General features: G+C 36.3%; 1 protein-coding gene across 4 annotated transcripts in view; it reads left to right on the top strand.

Annotated features, from left to right (window-relative positions):
• PPP1R13B (protein phosphatase 1 regulatory subunit 13B) overlaps nt 1–20,680 on the top strand; it is a 69,425-nt gene that overhangs the window by 19,870 nt on the left and 28,875 nt on the right. For all 4 annotated transcript variants that reach the window (XM_082283738.1, XM_082283737.1, XM_082283735.1 and 1 more), the window contains exons 2-4: nt 5,720–5,867; nt 12,366–12,485; nt 13,975–14,042. In XM_082283738.1, the coding sequence (XP_082139864.1) occupies nt 5,720–5,867; nt 12,366–12,485; nt 13,975–14,042 (336 nt within the window). The remainder of the gene's footprint in view (nt 1–5,719; nt 5,868–12,365; nt 12,486–13,974; nt 14,043–20,680) is intronic.

The raw sequence follows: 20,680 nt of genomic DNA, 5'->3' as shown, positions 1-20,680 counted from the left end.
ATGGCAAAGCACAAGATCATGAATGAATGTTCTGGAATTCTTTGTTAGGGGAAAATGTATGGTGAGAAGATAATGCCTTCCAGTTCCTGTGAAACAGAAGGATTGAAGTTGGGATTTCTATTAGAAACAGTTTGGTACTTTAAGTTGATTGTGTATCAGCCTTGTATTTGAAATGTCTGTTCACTGATCTACTGGAAGAGAAGGGGTTTTTGTTTGTTTTTTTGTTATTCATTTTTACAGTGAAATTTCTAGGCTGGTTTAAAGACCAAAAAAAGGCAAAGGGAGAGTCCAATATGACTAAACAGTAGTGTGTGAATTTAGCCGTATTAAATACCCAGTATATTTTTAACTTGCAATCATATGTTTGATAATTCTTAAATTGACAGAAGTTATTAAAAAAAATTCTCTATTTTCCACTCTAATATCATGTGGGCATTCTAAATTTGGATAATGAGAGTAATGGATAGCACAAAGAAAAATTCATGGTTTTCATTTTCTTGGGTTGCAGAGTTGTTTTTTTCCAAGTCTTTGGTCCTCTGCTTGAGTGATCTTGCTTTTAAACTTTCCTAGATGTGTCTTCCTTTTTTAAACTATGGACATAAAATTACATGCAGGAAAAGTAATGATTCTCAGATCAGTTTTTACCAGGAACTCTGGTTTTGATTGGAAACATGGGGTTTAGTTAAAAATGGTTGTACATAAAATAAAAAGCCAACAAAGTAGTTCCCCATCTTCATCCACAGAACTCACTTTCATTTTTTATAGTTGAATACGTCAATATTACTATAAGAAAATAATCTTAAACTTGTTTTCAATTCTAATGTTTCAGCATGTCCTGAAATAGTACTTGTCTGGTTCCTTTCTGATAGATCAAATAACTCAATTTGCTGTAAGTAGGGTATCAGGAAATACCTACTTATGTGGACTTTGTTGTTGTTTTTACAATAAATATCGTTATCAGCTATCTGACTTAGTAAATTAGCTTTGGCATAAATCAGTGGAGGTGTGGGTGTACAATTTATTTCTTCTCAAGCTGCAGAGTTTCAGGTCTTGGTAGCTTGAGGTAATAGTTGAGTGAGATGCAGTTCTTGTCTCCACAAAAATTATTAAAGAGGATTTACTTAACTGTAGACCTTTTTCATTCACTAGCTGAAGATTAAAGAAATGTTTGGGGTTTTTTTCAGTAAGACTAGAAAAACGGTGAGGCAAAAACTTTGTTCAGCAGTTGGAATTTTGGCTTTCTAGACCATATCTTAACTAAGAATCAACATGCTACACCAGCTGTTGTGGTGGTGGTGGTGGTCTGGTTTTATTCCAGTCATAAGTATAATTGCACATTGTACTAGGGGAATGCTACTGAAGTAGCACAACACAAGTAGTGAGGTCAAGGTGGATTCTAGGACAGCCTGACCAAGCTCATTTAGAGCAAAGGCCATCAGACTCATTTGAAAGATGGTTTGTTTCTGTATAGTTGTGTGTAAGGCATTTGTGACCCTGTGGGATCTCTGCTGTGGTAGACAAGTTGAATGCATCTCTGTTGTGCAGCTCTTGGAATCTTGGTTAGGGATAAAGAAAGACTTCTGTAACCATCCAGTTCATCTCTAAGGAGACAAAACAATATTTCTCACCTCATTGGCAGCACTTTTCAGCATAATAATGACTTAGACTTGTGTCTGAAGTGTTTAGCCAGAACAGCAGAGGGTCTCCAAGGGAAATAATGAGGTTGCTTTGCAGGTGCATATAAGGCATGGTGGACAACAGTGAGGAAACCATAAAACCACCTGTTAATATTAAGCACATGGAGAGTAGAAACAGGTGTAAAGGGCCAATTTGACAAAAATTTCTTGATAGAGAGTGAAAAATGATAAGAAAGAAGATTGCACTTCCCAATGGGGAAGTGAAGACAAATAAATTGTGCTTATCAGGACTGACACAGAAAGGCAACTGGGTCAAGGCTGCAGGCATGAAGGGTGATTTTTGTTGTGGTAGTTGACACGAGTGAAAAAGGCACACCAGTGAAAAGCTGGGAAACCTTTATTTGCAAGTTTGCAAACTGAGAGCATTAGCTGGACCACTTTATGGATAAAACACCTTTCTCTGTTTTACATTTCGTACAGGAAAAGTAGAGATAGATCTGAGACACAAGACTGAGGTTTGTGTCAGAGATGTCTATACTACAGCTCAGGGTGATGGGTACCTGTGTGTTATGATGAATGAAATCTAGGGAATCACTGGTGAAACATGGCTGAGGACTGTGTTACAGCCTTGTGGAACTTGAATTGACAGCTAGGCATTCATAAGAGTCAATCGAAGTTGCCAACATTTCAGTTTCCTTAGCAGGAGATCAGGTCTAGATAGATAAAACTGTCATCTCTCTGAACGATGTCTATTGAAATTTTTGCAGGTGACATTATTCAGCTGTAGAAAGAGGTGAGATAACAAGCAAGGAAAATGGTCTTGTAAGATTTATCTCTACTTCCACCTCCTTGAGAACTGCAGGGATGATAAAATACGTCCTTTAAATAATACAGGAAGTATGCTTTGAAGAGGGAATGGATCAAGGGGAGACGCCATACTAAGAGGAATATGTGCAACTATTAGGCAAGGATCTGTGGGACAGAAGTTTTGGGTAGAGTACTGTTTCCAAATCTGTCCTAGGAGGAGGTCATCTGTAAGCTGAGAAATGAGATGACAGTTTTGAAGGCAGGTTGGAAGGTTTGCTGTAGTTTATTTGGTACAGAAAAGACATGAAATTGTGAAAGTTGGAATCAAACCATTGGTTTTGTAGCAGGAGCCATAGAGGAGAGTAACAGGTAATACCTATGTGTGTGGTGAGAAGGATGAAGTGTAAGGTTTGGAGCTTGATGTTTATGGTGCAAAAAATACATGATTTAGAATCCCTGAGGTGATTTGCTCATGAATGTTAGGCTGATCCTGTTGTGTGACATTGTGTTCACATATCAAAAGCTGTGAATTGAGAGACGATCAAAGAAATGCTACAATGGTTATGATCACATTTTTACAAGATGGGTTTTATTTAGTTGCTCCTATTTAGAAGTCAATTTAAAATGAGAAAGGATTTATCAGTTCATTTGTGTCCTAATCTTTGGCTAGGAATGTTTTTTTCTTGTAACTTGTTTACTTCAGTGGGTATACTTGGGTATTTCACATGTATGCTTCACTTGTTTTTCAGCAGCAAATTTCCAGGCTCCATCAATGCTAATTTGTATTTTATCGCTTTGTAATACCTCTGATTCTTACCCATTTCCACCACAAAAATTAATAGCTATGATACTGCCTTGAAAATCTAATATTGCAATATATTAATAATGTGCTATATTTTGAGTCTTCCTGTGTATGTTTCAGGATATTTGTTTTGCAGCACAGTGTTTCAGTTCCTTTAGTATTGCTCAGACAACCTGTTAAAAATAAGTCCTTACTTAATCAAATTTCCTTGAGGAGTGTTACAGCAATAGTTGGCTGTGGCACCTTGCTTCCTCATTAGTGAGATACCTTTCCCTGGGCTGAAACTGTGACACCCAGCTTTGTAGAAGACGATACTGATGCCCTCTGAGCTGAGGGAGTCAAGTGGTGTGGTTGAGGTACAGCAAACTTTATCCTGGTGTTGCCAAGGGGACTGTGAGTTTGTGTAATGCTTGAGATTGGAATTTATGGAGAAGTGACTGAGATAAATAGGATAACTCACACCTACAAGGCTTTTCTTCCTCTTTTGGTCCGTCTGCAGAAGCAGATACATAACCTTGAAGACATGAAACAAGTTTTCTGGGCCAGTGTGACTTTTACAGCAATAAGTAAATCAAAACTTGGAACCTATGTAAAATCACATGATGTTAAGACATTTTATATATCCTTTCATACCAAGAATATAGGTCTTTAATGCAAATGATTGAGGCTATAAAGCCAGGGTCTTTTTGTATTCTCAAAAAGTTTCAGGAGCTTGGGTTTTATTTTGAAACTGCTATCAAGTGTTATGGGAAAACTGTTCAGAATACTGGCACTAATAACTTCATTAAACTGGTGTCATTTAATTTAAGTTACTTAATTTACTTACATATTGCACGTTCTTTAAATTTAAGTGCAGAGGGAAAAAGAGGAAGAAATATGTTTTCTGTTACCCCTGTGGCTAGAAGAACTATGGGGTTTAAATGGCGGTAAGGCAAACTCTAGCTAGACTTCAAGAAACTTCCTCTTGCAACAGGAATCCTGGATTTCTGGGGTGGATGGCATAGGGAAGTGGTGGAATTTCCATCATGAAAGGCTTTTCAGAACAGGTTAGACAAGCATCTCTGCAGAATAATACAGGTATAGTTTATCCTGCCTGAGGCCAAGAGACTGCATTAGATGACCTCTTAAGGTTTCTTCTAATCCTGTTGGTTTATGTTCATGTATGTGACCCTTTCTTCTTAAATATGAGGTCAAATTCCACTAGTAGATTCCACATCAGGTACTTGGTATATAACCACAGCCACGGAATATTGAGACTGTCTGAATCTTCTGTTGGGGGAACAATAATGTTTTGAGCTGTTTACAGTAGGTGGTTACAGGCACTTTCATTATTATCTGTTGGCTGTATCCTGTAGCTTCCTCCACCTTGTATTACAGCTTTTACTATGGCTTCCTATATGCTGCTGTTGGAAAAACTCAGGGCTGAATCCTGGTATATTTTCAGTTCTGTTTGACTGCTTCTTGTGTTGAAGTGTAGGTACTTGAATATTTCAGGACACAGCATGCAAACTTGGCAGGTTAAGGGAGAGTAGAAACCTGGACTGAAATAACCTGGAGGACTGCTGAGACTGAGAGCTTGAAGCCTGGGCTTTCTTGGAATTTGTCCTGTGTCTATTTCTAAAGCAGACTGCTCTCACTCATTATCTAGCTGTTATTAATGTCAGTCTCCAGTCTGGCTGATCTATGTGTCCCACAGATAAAAGTATTATGAATGTTCTTAAGAGTTGCCTATGCAAATTGAAGCACAACTTTTATTTACCTGAAGAGTGCTTATTTAATGAAGAGCTGTTATTAGGTTCAATATGTGACACCACATTTTATTTATGGGAAAGACCTGGAAGAACTTTAATTGCAAGCAGAGTTATTAATTTTATCATGTTATTTAGGGCCATCTATTGTTATGGTATTTTTTGCCTTCTAAAATACGATGTTCTCTCTTTTCCTTCCCCATGAGTTTACAGAACAGTGTTGTGACTACAGATGGGAATTAAGGTGCAGAGAGAATGGATAAAATTATTCATTTAATTTTAAGCAGGAGCTTAGGGTCAGGTGTCTTTCAGAGGATTTAGTGCATTTTAGGAATATTTGTCTTTGAGTACATCCTGAAGCTTGTGGTTACTCTGCCAAAGTGTGCATTTATTTTCAACATTTAAATGCTATGATTTCAAGCATCTAACATAGCTGAAACTTGTTCCTTTCCTCTCAGCCTTATTTTCAGACAGAACTAAAGCATTTCAACTCAAGCTTTTATAAAAAAAAAATTGTCAATTCAATGTACTGTCAAAAAAAATGAACACAAAGGACTAAATCTTTGTTAAAGTTACAGGAGACTGAAAACTACTTTGGAACATAGTAGGCATACATTTCCATTTACAGAGGGGAAAAAAACTACCCGTAATCTTATTTTTGTCCTTTTTTTTGTTTGTTTGTTTGTTTTTTAATATTCTGCTATTTTTCTTTTTATTTCTTTCAGATGATATTAACTGTGTTTCTGAGCAACAATGAACAGATTCTGACAGAAGTTCCAATTACACCAGAAACAACCTGTCGCGATGTGGTGGAGTTTTGCAAAGAGCCTGGAGAAGGAAGCTGCCATCTGGCTGAAGTATGGCGTGGAAATGGTAAGTAAAATGTTAACTGGAAATGGATTTTAATATGTGCACCAATTATAAAAAAAGAGTGAATTCTCAACACTAATTATTTCAATTACATATTGTACTCTGATTTTTTTCTTCTAGTAGTCTAGTAATTCTTGACACTTCTTTCTTTTCTGTTTTCTTCCTCAGTCTGAAGCATTTGATAAAATGCATATGTAAGGTCTGTTAGTGTTCTCTATTTCTGTTTTTCTAATAGGATGGAGGGTATTTAAATGACAGTAGGGAATCTCAGGATGATATCTCAGTCAGTGGGTGCAGATCACCACCTGCATTCTTTCCAGTCCTATTTCTTCACTGTTAGCATGTGAACACAAACTGAAATTTAAGAAAGGGTATAGATTTTTTCTTTCTGTCTGTGTCATGAACAGCAGATGCTCTGCAGACAGCACTATGCCAGAATGGAACATAGTTAGTATCTCTAGCCTATTCGTGAACATTTCCTCTCAAAGATTTGTCAGCCCCTCTTGGGGCAGGTAGCAGTGTCCATATCCTATTTGTGTTGCAATTATTATTTAACAGAATAGTGAGGCAGGTAGATTTTTTCAGGAATGTGTCAAAGTCCATGCATGGTGGATTCTGTTTTTAAATGGTTTCTTGCAATTGCATGTAGTACAAACCTTACTAAACAAAGTTTATCAGTGTATGGATCTAAGTAGAATTGGTGGATGGATGAGGATAACAGACATGTTCATAGAATCATAGAATAGGACCATGGAATGGTTTGGGTTGGGAGGGACCTGACAGATCATCTAGTTCCAATCCCCCCTTCTTATCTCTTAGTATTTAAAGTGACCCCTGTTTAATGTAATTTCTTCTGTATAAAGACTGATGAGGTCATAACTGGATACTGAATTCTTCAACTTTGCATTGAGGTGTTTTATTTTGATTGGGGCCTTTTTGCCAGGCAGACACAATGGGTATTATTCAGATGCCTTTGGAACTTTTACATATTGGCAATCTAGAATATTTTCCTCCTAGGAAAACTATGCCTCATCTTTTTCTAAACTGTTCTAAGACTTTGTAAAAGGAAAAGGTACCTCAAGAAATTCTTTCCTACCTGGATGGAAACTCATAGTTTAGGCAAGAGTGAACAGGGGAAAGGTTAAGAATTGTACGCCTGCAATTCTAGGAATATAAAGTCAGTATATGCTTAGTTAGAAACTTGTCTTTAAGGATAGAACTTGAAGAAGGGTTAAAACTTTTTCAAATTGGAAATTTGGATGATGGAGTCTATGATGCCAAGTGCATCATAGACTTCTAAAATGGATCTGCAGACTTTAATGACACTCCAATCTTCCTAATATTTTCCAATCACTCATCTGTGAAAGTGTAACATACATGGTATTATTTATTCTTCTGCTTTCACAATACTTTTGAAGGTGTACTTCTGAAAAAGGTGTAGGAAAGAATGTTGTCAACTAGCTTCAAAGGGTGACTGGAAACTGGAAAAGTGATCTACATCATCTTCCTGGAGCACTTACACCTTGCAAACCTTGGACCTTAGAAGCACTGGTTTTCTGTGATAAAATATTTTCTCAATCTTAAATGTTATCTGGGGGTATAATACTTTATTTCTCAAAGTGTAAGATATCTAAAGATAAAAGCTTCTATAAATTGGGAAATCGAATTTATCCAGGAAGTTGCGATGGAGGCACTAAGACTAAATTTTGGGCATCTACCCTGAGAGTTACCTGTCTTTGATCCCAGTAAAGTCAGTGGAGATCTGGATATTACTGTGAATAGAAAAAAAGGAGATGACTGATTTCAGCTGGTTGTTTTCTTTTAATTTTGAGCACTGGAGCTCACCGAGTTTTCTGAAGTGGAGATCTCCATACAGACACTTAGGTGTAGGAGCAGAGGCCTGCCCAGAGCCCATTGTTAGCTCCGAGATTCTAGTAAAACTCGCATGAAGGTGTTTTCACAAAGGTGGCTTTGCTTTCTGAATTCCCAAGATGATAACTCTGTAGCTCTATTCCACTGAAAGTGTAGAATAGAAAATAGTGGAGAGAATGAAAGAAAAAATAGAACACTCACGTATTTTTTTTTGGTCTTTTAAAAAGGCCTGTAGTGTCAGCAAAAAAGGTATCCTGCACCCCAAACTCTGGTTTTAAGGTTCTCTGACGGGAATTTCAGCACAAACATTTATTTTGTTGTTCTTAAATATAGGATACAAAATCTGCAACCTCAGCTTCTTGACCCAAAGTCTAGGGTACATAGATGTCTCAGTGGAACGACGTGGGCAAAATTTGATAATTTTTCCTTCTGCTGCTTCTGAGAGCTAAACTGAACTCTTTCCACTGAAGTTTTTAAAAATAATTTTGCCTGGAGTAGAGATCTGATGTAGAAAACAAGAGTCTGAACAGTTAAATGCGACAGTTAAAACAACAAACTTTAAACTATGGTTCTGAGTGGGAAGTGTGAGGCAATTTGCAATAAAACTGCTGCATGTTGTGCCAGTGGAAAAGCATATTTTATCTGTTCTGTTACACTGTCTCTGATCCCTCACCCTTATCCTCAAGAGTTCCGCAAGTGTTCTTTCCGAGGACATTTTGGAAAGTAAAATTCAAAACAAAAGTTAATACAGAAAATCATGGGCTGAAAAAACACATTACATTTCATCACACACCAGAAGTGGTCTATTTTCCTGACAGTCTCTCCATGTGGCACAGATGACAAATTGCACCTCTCTCCATAAGAGAGAGCTGTCTACCTGGCCTCTTGTGAATGTGCTTAACTCCTCTGCTCTACAGGTAGCCACAGCTTCTTTTAGGTAGCCCGACTGAATAATATATGTCCATTCAAATTCAAAGCATTGGGACTTGTGGACTGTAGTCTTATTATCAGGTACAAATAACAGTTTGCATGCCTAAAAGCCTTTCTAATTTCTGTTGCTCTAACAAAATACTGTCTCTTTTAATAGTCTTCCTGTTTTGAATGTGTATGTACAAGTAAATGAGAAACACTTCATTTTATTTTTAGAGGATGAGAGACCATTTTTCTTCCAGAAAAATGTTACTAAAATCCAAAAATTATGTAAGATTTCTACAGTGCAGAAGATGACAGTATCTTAGCTGTTGGAAAATACATTGGTTTATTTATTATTGTAGCTTTTATCTGTTTGCTTTTGTGTTTCTTGAGATGAATAGTAGTTGGAAAAAGTCAGTAGCATTTGTGCCTGATACATTGGACTTCGTAGCACCTTGCGCTTTGTCAGTTTGAAGCTTCCTCTTTTTGCAAGGATTTCTCATGCCATAACAGGAGAAGAAACCAGAATGTTCTTCTTCATTCCACTGTTACTGCAAATAGCAGTCGGTAAGTAGGGTAAAAGACAGGTCTGATGCCAGGAACTTGTAATATGTTTAAAGAGACAATTGATTCCAACCTTTAAATCTACCCAGTATGAATTATCCAGTTCATTTACACCTGGAATGCCCTTCAGCAATTGGTTATAACTGGTATTCCTCAATGTGATGGTAACATAGGAGGCAAGAGAGTGTGAAAGAAATGGTTTCTTACTCTGAGTGTACTTCTGCAAACCTGAGCAGGGAAAGGCTCATTCCAGATCTCACAGCGAACTCCCCTAAGGAGATAATCTATTACTTTTTATTCTGGGTTCATGTAGAGGAGGCATAAATATGTTTATTACACATAGAAGGATCCTTGAAGTCAGGAAAAAAATAGATTTTGAAGACTGAAACTTACTTTTAAGTTGTGGATTTGTAGCTCCACCAGAAGGATGTTTTAACTCTTTTCTGAAACATGGGTGCAGTATTTGTGTTTCAGATTTACAGGGTGTTTTGTTTTGGAATCCTTAAAAGTAGCCTATCCTCAAAACTTCTACTTAAAAGGAAAGGAGTATAGCTCATTTCTCAAAAATGTTTTAGAATCTTGAGCCAGCTTAAAATCTAAGGCAGTTTTTTCAGATAAGTATGAATACATGCATTTATCATGGTTTTCTGCTTTATTACTCATGAAAACAAATGTTCTCTAGATCATGTTTGATGTGTTAAAGTATAAGGATCCAACCTTTTTATTATTACTCTACACCTGTTCTCCTCTTAACCTTTTCTTCCTGCTCTCAGAGTGCTCTGTCCTATTTAAACTCCTAAAAAAATTAAAATTGAAGTTTGAAATAGTTTTGAGAAACCAATTACTGACAAATATTTCTGAAGCTATAACTACTGGGAAAAATTTAACTGTGGCATTTCTCTTTGTTTTGTTTTCGTTTTTGTTCTTAAAGAACAGGGATTTTCAGAAAATATCTCTTTGTACTATTATACTGCAAATATAAGATCATTCTTTCTTCTTGCAGTTCTTGTAGACTTAAAGGATTTAAACTGAGGGAAGCAATGGGAATTTCAATTCTCATAATGTCTTAAGTGTTAATGTCCATTTTTCTTCCTCTTTGTTTCTTGAATTTGTTTCATGTAGTACAGAATGGTTAGTGCTGCTCCATATTTCTTTTCTTTGTTTCAGCGATGTTGATGATGCTGTTACTACTTCAACCTGTTTTCTGTCTGCATTAGGATAACATCCCAAACTGGTTTTGTGAAAGAACTGCTAAACTAGTAGAAAATGTCTTTGCCATTTCTTTCCATTGTCATGTCTGAAAAATATTAGTCTTAATTATTGAAGGTGCATTATGTAAATGAAACCTCTTACTTTGACTAGCTCCTGGGATCAGGGCCTTACTTTTAATGGGAGACCAGCTTAACCAGGAGGGAAGCTGCAGCTACTCCTCACCGTTGCAGAATTAGCCCTGCCCTGTTCTAGTGGGGCTTACCTGGCAATTTCTCTGTTCGAGAGAAATTCCTAAAGATTCATATCTTGTGTCCTAAAATTGCTGAACTAAACCACTTAAATATTTTTACATTCAGTGATCTTCAGAAGACTCATGCTGCAATTTTAGTGGATATGCTTCAAAGCACTTGAAACCTTACTTTACTTTAGGAGTTGAAAAACCTGAAAATCATGTTTTTAAAATACCTTTTCAAGAACTGAGTAGTAATAAGCCACTGACCTTATTCTTGTGTGCTTAAACATTATTGACAATGTTTCTGGGACACTGCTTGAGGAACAGGAAGAAGTTAAGAAAATGATTTATTTTTCTGATGCAATTGTTGTGTTTTGGTTTTGGGGGGGTGGTTTGTTGGTTTGGTTTTTTTTGGAGTTTGTTTTGTGTCTTCTTTTTTTTTTTTTTTTTCTTCAGAAAGATAAGTAACTAGTCACCTTATGAATATGATTAGCTTGTGGTTTAAATGACCCTTCCCTACTGAAAGCAGCTAGATCTAACTGTGGCTAAATTATGTTAATCACATACCTATTTGACATGACATATTTTGACAAAACAGTTTATTGTATTAAATGCATTGTGAAACAATTGATCAAAATGTATTGTTTAAGCACTGCAGTTAAGTATCCCAAGAGTATCAAGACATGTACATCTATGTAGCTGGTAATGCGTATAAATTTAGGTAAATTTTATTACATAAAGGTATATTTGTGATTTGGTTTTCCCAAGCTTTCCCCAAGATTTCTCTTAAATCTTTATATCATTTTGTCTTCTCATGTTGAATGGGTGAAGTATGAAATGGATAACAAATTGTTAGTGGTGCTTTTCCTGGTAGGAGATATTGTGGTTTGGGTTTTGAAGGCCAAAAGCATTTTGCTTTTAACAACAAAGTATAGTATATAATATAATTTTATTCTGGTTAGAAGATGTAATTTGGTACTTAGTATTAAATCTTAAAATGGAAATTTTATTATCTTAGTAAAAACATCTGGTAATAAATGCAAGTGTAATTATGGAAACAGGGAAAAACTTGTCTTCTTAAATGTATTTTCATTTTGAAATACTAAATATATAGTGTGCAGCCTCCTACTAATATTTTTTTTGATCAATTTAGAAGAATTAATTACTCTATGAGAATGTCTTCTATTTTCTTGGGGAAAAGCAAAGAGGCTGACTGTTGCATAGAAGTTAGTCTTTGTTTGTTCAAAGAGTTGCCAGTAATTTCACAGATACTGGAAGTTAGCAACGTGTATTAGAGTGGGAGTACCTGCTCAAGTGCTTAGGAGATGAAATGTCAATAGAATGATAAGGCTTTTAGTCTGAGTGGAAATCCAGAGGCTCAAACTGAATGAATCGTTTTAATAATAGAACAGATTGCCCATCTGGTGGTGATGGGGAGCAAAGTTGCTATTTCCTAAGTTAGGGTTTCTGAACACTGGTATGGTTTTGCAAGCTGGTTCTGTAGTGCTGTGTTACAGTAACAGGCCAGCTTTTAATACCATCCATCCAATGTCTGCTGGTGCCTGTTTTTTAGACTTCATGTAAGACAAAATACATTGGATATATTGAATTGCTACCAAAAAGGACATTCTGATCATTAATAAAAGTTTTGTATAACCCTGCTTGATTTTAAGGAGTTGTGATGAGGTTTTTTGGTCTGGTACTTTCAGAGCGGCCCATACCCTTTGACCACATGATGTATGACCACCTACAGAAGTGGGGGCCCCGCAGGGAAGAGGTGAAATTTTTTCTTCGTCATGAAGAGTCACCAGCTGAAAACAATGAACAGAGTAAGTATATTTATCCTGTAGTGCTATTACTGAAACAGATTTAAAAGATTTCTGAAATGAGTTTTGTTTTCAGTTCATTCAGTGAACTTCAGTGGTTGTATGTAATACAACTTTCTTATACCTAAGCCATTTTGAACCTTCCTCAGGGGCACCTTTATTCTTGTTCTCCAATTCTCTTCTTTAGAATAATTTCTGCTGGTCTGTTGAGTAATAGCAAAATCCATTTGTATTTTGCTTAATTTGGATCCAAAAAAGTTGGTGGATATTAGAGACTTGTAGTTTTTTCTTATTGAGAGAAAGTCCCTACATTTTGAGTGGGTGAAATGGTTCTTTTTGACCTCCTGTTCTTTCAGTTGCACAGAGAAAGACTCGGTAAATTCCTTTGCCTCCTTTAAAAACTCAAATCTGCCAGACATCACTGGCAGAGGTTTCAGTGCCTTTGCTTTCTCAGAACTTCATGAACATATATTTAATAGTGGTGATAATTTACATCCTGAAAAATTGCTGGTCTGCTTGGTTCTATAGGAGAAGCCTTTATATGAAACAGTGCCCTATGAAGTGGGCTTTCTTAAAAGTCTGTATTAAAAATATAGAAGTGTTATAGTTTTCTGAACTTACTGGTATAGACTGTACTTAATCTATGAGAGAGTTTTGAGGCTGTGCATTATAGACTTAATGGCTGTCAGACTGTCTGAAGGATGGGAAAGGTGTCTCGGTGAGGTGTGTTTGCATGCCCAGATTATCCTGACTCATTCATCTAATCTGACTACTTTTAACAACAGGATTTCAAGTCTCTGCTGAGTCCTTCCTGCTTTCAGCTGAGGTTTCTTCTCTTATTTTTAAGTGGTTCCTGCTTGTTTTGAATGCAGAAGTAGCAGACCCAAAAATGTGTGAGGGAATTTTGTATTAATTAGGTACTTTGTAAAATAGCCAGCTATCCTTTGGGCAATACAAATATAAAGTATGTTAAGAAATTTAAGATACACCTAAAGCCAAAGAATTTCAGTGTACAAGGAAAGCATTATTTCTGAACCATGCATGCAATGCTTTTTAATTTGTCATTGATCTATGGATCAATTTGTAGATTAAAGTTGTTTATAAGTTAGAAATTAGAAAAGCTTCCTCTACTAATACTAATTTGTAGTATTCAGTTGAAGCTACTGCTTCTCATGGGCACAAATTATAAAACTTGAGTATATTGCCCTTCAGGACATCTTTGCCTAAAGAGAAGTTAGGAAAATAGAGCTGCATGTCTGTACTTTTAACTGAGGAAGTCTGTGAAGTAAAAGCTTTATTTCTGCTGATTCACTGCTTACAAAAAGTAACTTCAGTAAGAAAGAGTTGGAACTAGCAGAATAAAAATCCACAGGTAAAAGTTTCATACAAATTCTTGAACAGAATTCTCAGAACATTGAAGAACAGACTCAAGACTGAAAACTATTTGTTTTGAAAACTGAACTTTGCACTAAGAGTGATACTTTACTTTTAGGTGGACGTCAAGCCCAAAATCAAAGAAATGGCATAAATATACCTGTGGAGAAACGTACAGAGAATGGGGTATGTAATAAATCCTAAAGGTTTGGATCAACACCACTCAAATACTTTGTGTTTTAAAAATTATTACTTTTCAAGGTGTATAATGATGGGAACTGGGGAAAAGATATATCGATCTTGGCTTTGTTTTGATTTTGTTAGAAAGTGAATGGTACAATGTGTCTTTTTCATCAACTACTCTGAATTTTCTGTCTAGAAAGAAATTACATCATACAAGAAGCCCTGGAGTCTTATTAAGTCATGTTCTAATCTGTTTTATTCATTCTGTGTGAAGTAAAACCAAGCCACATTATTCTTTCACACTTGTATTGCCTGTCCACATGTCTTTTCTTTGATTTATCTCACTGGGACTGATTCATGACATTCCCTTATATGTTGAAACATAAGGATATATCTGTGGATCGGGATGTTTTCAGATACTGGTAGAAGAGCTTACATACCCCTCAGAGCCATCTTTTTATACTGTTTTTATGCACTTGATTAATTTCTGCCTGTGGAGTTTCTTAAACTAGTATATTACTAGGTTTCTAATTTAAAATACAAATTATATACCATAGGCCACCTGTGACTCCTGGCTTGAACATTTTCTCTTTTACACATAAAACATAGTATATCTCTTTCAAAACTGCCATGGCTTAAAAACCTCCTACTCCTGAGCTGAAACTCTCCTTACTGTTTTCTCTCGTCTCATCCTCAACACTAATGAAGATTCTGCAAAGCATTGTCTGTTCTCATTTGCTCAGGACCATTCTTCTGCCTTTACCAGGATACTCTAGCTATAGTTGGCTATTTTTAAACATTTTCAAATTTCAATAAAAACATTTGACCTCACCAATTCATAGTTATATTGTCTCTATGAAGCACTGTCACTTTACAAATGCGCATATGGCTCTTTCTCAGAGTAAAATAATACTTGAAGTTTAAAAGCAAACAAATCAGTTCTTTCAAGCCGAGAAGTCTTAAATAAAAGAAAACCCTAAAATGTTAAAAGTAATTGTGCAGATTCAACAGTTTTGTGCTTGTGTACTGCCTGATAATTATCTAAAATTCACACACACTCCCATGTAGCAACAGAGTTGTTCAGTCAGTTTTCAGCTCCCTTTGCAGCTTGTTTTGTGTATGGCATGTGGACCTAGGGGAAGGAATTTTTTCCACTATTCAAACCAGTTAATCATGTATTGCTTTCTACGTTCCTTTTCTGTAGAGAGCACTGGCTGATATCCTGTGCTGCATGGATCCGTTTATCCAGCTGCCATTGTCATATTGACAATGTAGTGAGATCATGGTGCTTAAAAGTGCTTGGGGAACATAACTCTTTCATGACCTCCCCTGATCTGTTCCTCCATGTGGGTTGTAGCTCATATACTACATTTGAGATATACTATATTTGGAAATTAGGACTGGCATGCCTTAAAATCTCACTTCTTGGCAGGGCTAAGCTTTATGATAGCATGGCTCTGTACTGATTTGAATTTGCTGTGATTTTTTATAGGTAAAGCTTAGACTTGGTAACTTGAGTACCATTGTTATCTTCATGCCATTCAGTACATATTTTTTTTCTTTTTTTAAATCCCAAAAGTTGGCCACTAAATTAAAATTTGTTAGGGAACTGATCACTTTAAAAAGTACTTCTACCAGGTTTAGGAAAGTGTATTAAATAACAGGTTTATTAAAATAGAAGACTAAAACCTGAAGGTGTTATAGTAATGTGAAACTGTAGTGGGTTTTATGCTAAAAATGGTACAAATTAGGTTTTGGAAGTGTTTAAAACTAAGATTTTCAATTGTGCTAAGTTTTAAATTAGAGGGGGAGGGGGGGAAAAAGAGGTGGCTTCAGGATCAAGGATTTAATCAGCTTACACTTACGTAATGCATTAGGCTTATTCATTGTTGCTGGCATGCTGAATGTTAGACTGGCCCTAAAATCTACACAAACCAATGGAATATTGAAGACAGCTCAAATCTTACCAAATACTCTGCATTCAGGTATATTTTTATTATGTGTGCTGCTTTAATGATGAAATAGTTGATTTTTTGCTTAATATCGGGTAGAGCTGTAAGTTTGACATGCATAGAAAACTTTAAGATAAATGTTAGTTTTATTGATTGAACGAATAGTCTCGGAAAAATTCTGGACAATCTGTCCAATTAAATTTAGATAATTCTATTAATTGGCATTTTGTCATATGCAGTAAGATTTTTTTGGTTGTTGTTCTTTGAAACTATGTATGCTTGATCAGCAATTATTTAAATAATGGTTAGCTTAAAATCACATTATGTAAATAATTAAATTTAATTAGATTATCTTTCAAGTCAAAAATAGAATAGGCTAAGTCACTTTGAGCAGTGAAACATGCATTGTTGTAAAAAGAATACTTACCTGTAACAATTCATCTGGGAGCTTTGCATTCTGGATAACAAAGTCTAAAGGAAAACTCTGTGAGGTTTTGTGAATTGACAAGTGCTATTCTGAAGGTGACCTTTTGGGGTTTGCTTTTGTTTACAACTTTTTTTCTTGGAAGTGGAATTATGCCGTAATCGGGACCTGATCCGTTTCAGTACACAAAGGTATAGATGCGTGAAGATCAGACTTACGTAACTAAACATTTCCTTTCGCCAGGGAGATTGGACAGTGTCTCAGGAGGGATTCTCTTCTCTGAGAACAGCTGCCTCTTCTTCCTCTTCCTTTTTTTTTGCTTGTGTGACTGAGCCAGTGGATCTGAATGCAAGTTGTAACAAGGGGAATTCTGAATAAATACGGGAAAAAAATGTTTTATCATTGAGAGTAACAGACATTGGAACAGACTGTTCAGAGTCTGTGGAATTTTGATCTAGCTGAATAAAGTCCTGAGCAGTCTGAACTGCTCCAGTCAGGGCATACTGAACCAGATGACTCCTAGAGACTCCTTTCTGCCTGAATCATTCTTTGATTCTGTGATTGGTGACTGTGAAACAGTGGTCATCCAAGTGCTGGGTCTTGTTTGCTTCCAGATGTCCTAGCATGATCCAAGCATCATTCCATAGTAGCAGCAGCAGTCTGTGAACAGTGAGGCAGAGCAAATATAGGTGAAACCACTGGGGGTCAGTGGCAGACAGGGGAGGGACTGGGGAGCCCCATCCCGGTGCAGCTGCCAGCCCTCGATAGGAGACGTGGATCAGATGTTGTTCTCCCAGAAAGAGCACTGACTAGATGATGACAGTTGTCCAGATGAAAAGGTGATCAGATAACCCAGAAATTTGTTGAAGATCAGGAAACAGGAAAACAGATGTAGCTCAGGGGGAAAAAAGAATGTGGTACAGGAACATGCCAGAAGTCAAATGTATTGGACTGAATAAAAGTAGATTAGTGTAATGAAACCAGTATGTATATGAAGAAATACTCATTAGCTGTAGTTGCTTATATATAAAATAATATTATTTAAATAAAAATTATTTTATTCACTATCATTTACTTGAGGAGCGTAAAATGTCAGTTTGTGGTCTCCTGTGCCATTTTCTTTTTAACTTATTTTTGCTGTTTCAAAAATTGCTCCTTCGATTTAGAGAGAGTAATATCAATAAGCTTTTTTCCTAATGGATGTTGACTGAAGTCTTTGCCAAGAAGTACAAAGTGGAACCTCATTTTATCTCACTACAGAATTTGTGTTAACATTAGTGTAAAAGAAATTTGTGTAGAGGAAAAGATCTTCACCATCATCCCAAACTGGAGACATGCACTTCTGCAAATTTTCTTAGTCTTGAAGCTGTGACCAGTAGATGAAGTTGAGTGTTAAAGTTTTGTGCTGATTCAATAACAGAACTCATCTTCACTATTTCTGTAAAAGTGTCTCAAATCAGGCTTTTAGCAAAAATTACAACAGGTAGTCCAGCTGTTTTAGTATCCCTTACACGGAGGGAATTCTCACGGCAGTTCCATTAACAGTCGCTTCTGCATACGTGTATACACAAGGCAGATTTTCATAGTACTGATTTAATTTCAGAGAGTGTATGCTTGCTGGTAGAGGGTAGATACCCTCTGATGCAGTCTCTGTATTCCACTCCATCATGACAGCAGTAAAGCTACGCTGCTTTTGAGTGCCTGTGGTGTGACTTGTCCCATTCTGTGGTTAGAGATTAGATGGATTTACAAGTGGTGCCAAAATCTTTGAATAGAATTATATGTTGTTCATTAGTTTTAACCATTTGATTCATGTTAGTGTGACCAGATAAAAAGGTATTAAACATCTAATGTACATTTTGTCGTGGGGGGGCATTTACAAGTATTCTTGCAACAGACAAAATAATTAAAGGTTTCCTTAACCTGTCAGGCAAAGATACAACAATATCTAATTGTGAGGAAAAAAGGCAAACAAGTCAGATGATTAACAGAAGTAATAAACTCAGATGAAAAATACATTATATGTACTTGCTTGAAGTTTCTCATTTAAACTATTGAAGGATAAAGAGCTTAGTCTGGATAGAAGTTGTTCTTCAAAGCTGAGCTGCAAATTCAATTTAATATAAGCCTGTAAGTATTAAGCACTCTGTTTATAACATTTAACAATGTGCTTGGAAAGGGCTGCCATTCATATAAGACAGGTTTTAGTCAAATTTGTTTGAAATGAACAAAAAACTACGTCACTCTTGAAATCTCAATTCAGGGGTCTCATAGCAAAGTCAAAGCAAATTAATTCCATTAAAAGATGATTTTAAACAATTTAGGCATAAAGAATTCTAACAGTTTGCAGAAAAGTATTTTTTTCTGAAGCAATATTCATACAAGCTTCTTGGAACATTTTGACCTTCTAGTAAAAGAGTAATTAAATCAGATTCAAGTTTTCCCAGTTTTCTGCTGAAACTTTCTCTGTTGTTTTTGTTAGAGAGACAAAAAGTTATTTTATCTGCCACTCCTGCTGTCAGAGGTGTTCCCTCATGTAAGACATAGATTCTGGAAATTGTTTACCTGTCAGAGAGGGGAGCCTTGCTGTCCCTACAGCAGCCTTCTGCACCATCTCCTAGTTCAATTCCTAGGTCAGAGTTAATAGAGTTTGGATTCTCCAGAGACTGATAATAGTTCTTAAAGTCTGTTTGAAGCATTTTCCAGACAGCTGGCAGTATGTTGCTCTTGAAAAAAATAGAAAAACTAATCCAACTAAAGGATTTAAGGGAAAAAAATTAAATTAGGAAGCAGAAAAAAAATCTTACAGTGTAAAGCTAATTTTAATACATACAAATACCTTTTGAATTCTTGCTGGACTAGAAATCCGAGTCTTTTCACACCTCAGTAAAGGATAGTTATGTAGGGGATAATAGTTTGTAGTGTCTCTACAAGACTTTCTGTGATCCCACAGAAAGAATTTCTGTGAAACTGTAGGGAATTCAAATGCTCTTGACCTCGTATCTCCCTCTGAGGCCTCTTTTAAACTTTTTAGGCAGAATCACATCTTTCTTGGATTTGGAATGTCATCAGCAGTGTTTTGACTTGTCCTGTGCAATCTCAAATATATTTCAGTCCATAATGGACAAAGTTACTAGATGTTTAGATTTTATGAGAATAATTTCATCAGTTTCATTGCACTTACTTTGTGATTATTTTCCTGTTACAATTTTAATTATGATAGCATTAGTTTATGACTAATACTCACTTTCAACATCTGACTTAATTTGGTTTGAGGAATCTAAGGATTGTTTGACTAGTTGGGACCAGGAAACTTTCTTGGAACCTACTTGGAACATTGTCAAAGAACTGTTTTCCTCTGTCTTCTCCATATATTTACATAAATTTTAATCCCTGTCAGTCTAGATGCCAGATATCTATCTAGATGGCCATGGATATGAGAGTCACAGTATACAGACTTGTGTTATACAGACATTTACACATACTCACTCGGCAGTGTACAGATTTTGTAGTTCTGCTGTTCTTCTGGGCATCAGAGAGAGTTCTGTTCAACAAGTTATAGGCACTGAATATGTGGTTTCCTAGTCCATGACAACCACCAGATGGGTTCCCATTTTGCAAAGGAGAAAATACCTAAACTGCACCACTTACTGTATCTCTACCTCTAGTTCCTGTTTTTACAGGTCTAGCTTTGCTTTTCCTCACTCATGGCTTTGCAGTTTTACAGCAGTACTTGGTTGCAGATATCCATGGGACAGGGAGGAGAAGTCTGTATGTTTGTTCAACCCCTAACTATGGTATTCATTTCCCTATGTTTGTGTTGTGGACATGGAGCAATACAATTCACTCTTTAACCTAGATTTCTAACTAAATGAAGCATGTGAAGAATTGCTTCCAGTTGTCACTGCACATAGAAATCCTGAGCTGCTTGGCCCTTATATAAAGTTAGAACAATTTAGAATGAGTGTTTCAGCTGATGTATAACATTACACACATTAACTCATAAAGTAAACGTTACTGAAAGACTTGTTATTTTTCTGAAGTGTTGCTGTGCAGCCCTTACACCTGGACTGTAAACTTCAATGCCCTTTGTCACAGCTGTATCCTTTTGCAGTCACATTAGTATCATTTTTAGTTAAGCCAAATATTTTAATATCCAGTTATTTTAAGGAAGATGGGACTTGTCCTTTCCTTTATTTCTGTAGATCTTTACAGGAGACACGTTATGAAATTCACTGCATGGCTCCAAGAGGTTAAATGTGGAA

Source organism: Coloeus monedula (assembly GCF_965178545.1).
Source record: "Coloeus monedula genome assembly, chromosome: 6".
Classification (NCBI taxonomy): domain Eukaryota; kingdom Metazoa; phylum Chordata; class Aves; order Passeriformes; family Corvidae; genus Coloeus; species Coloeus monedula.
This window is presented reverse-complemented; position numbering and strand designations above follow the sequence as displayed.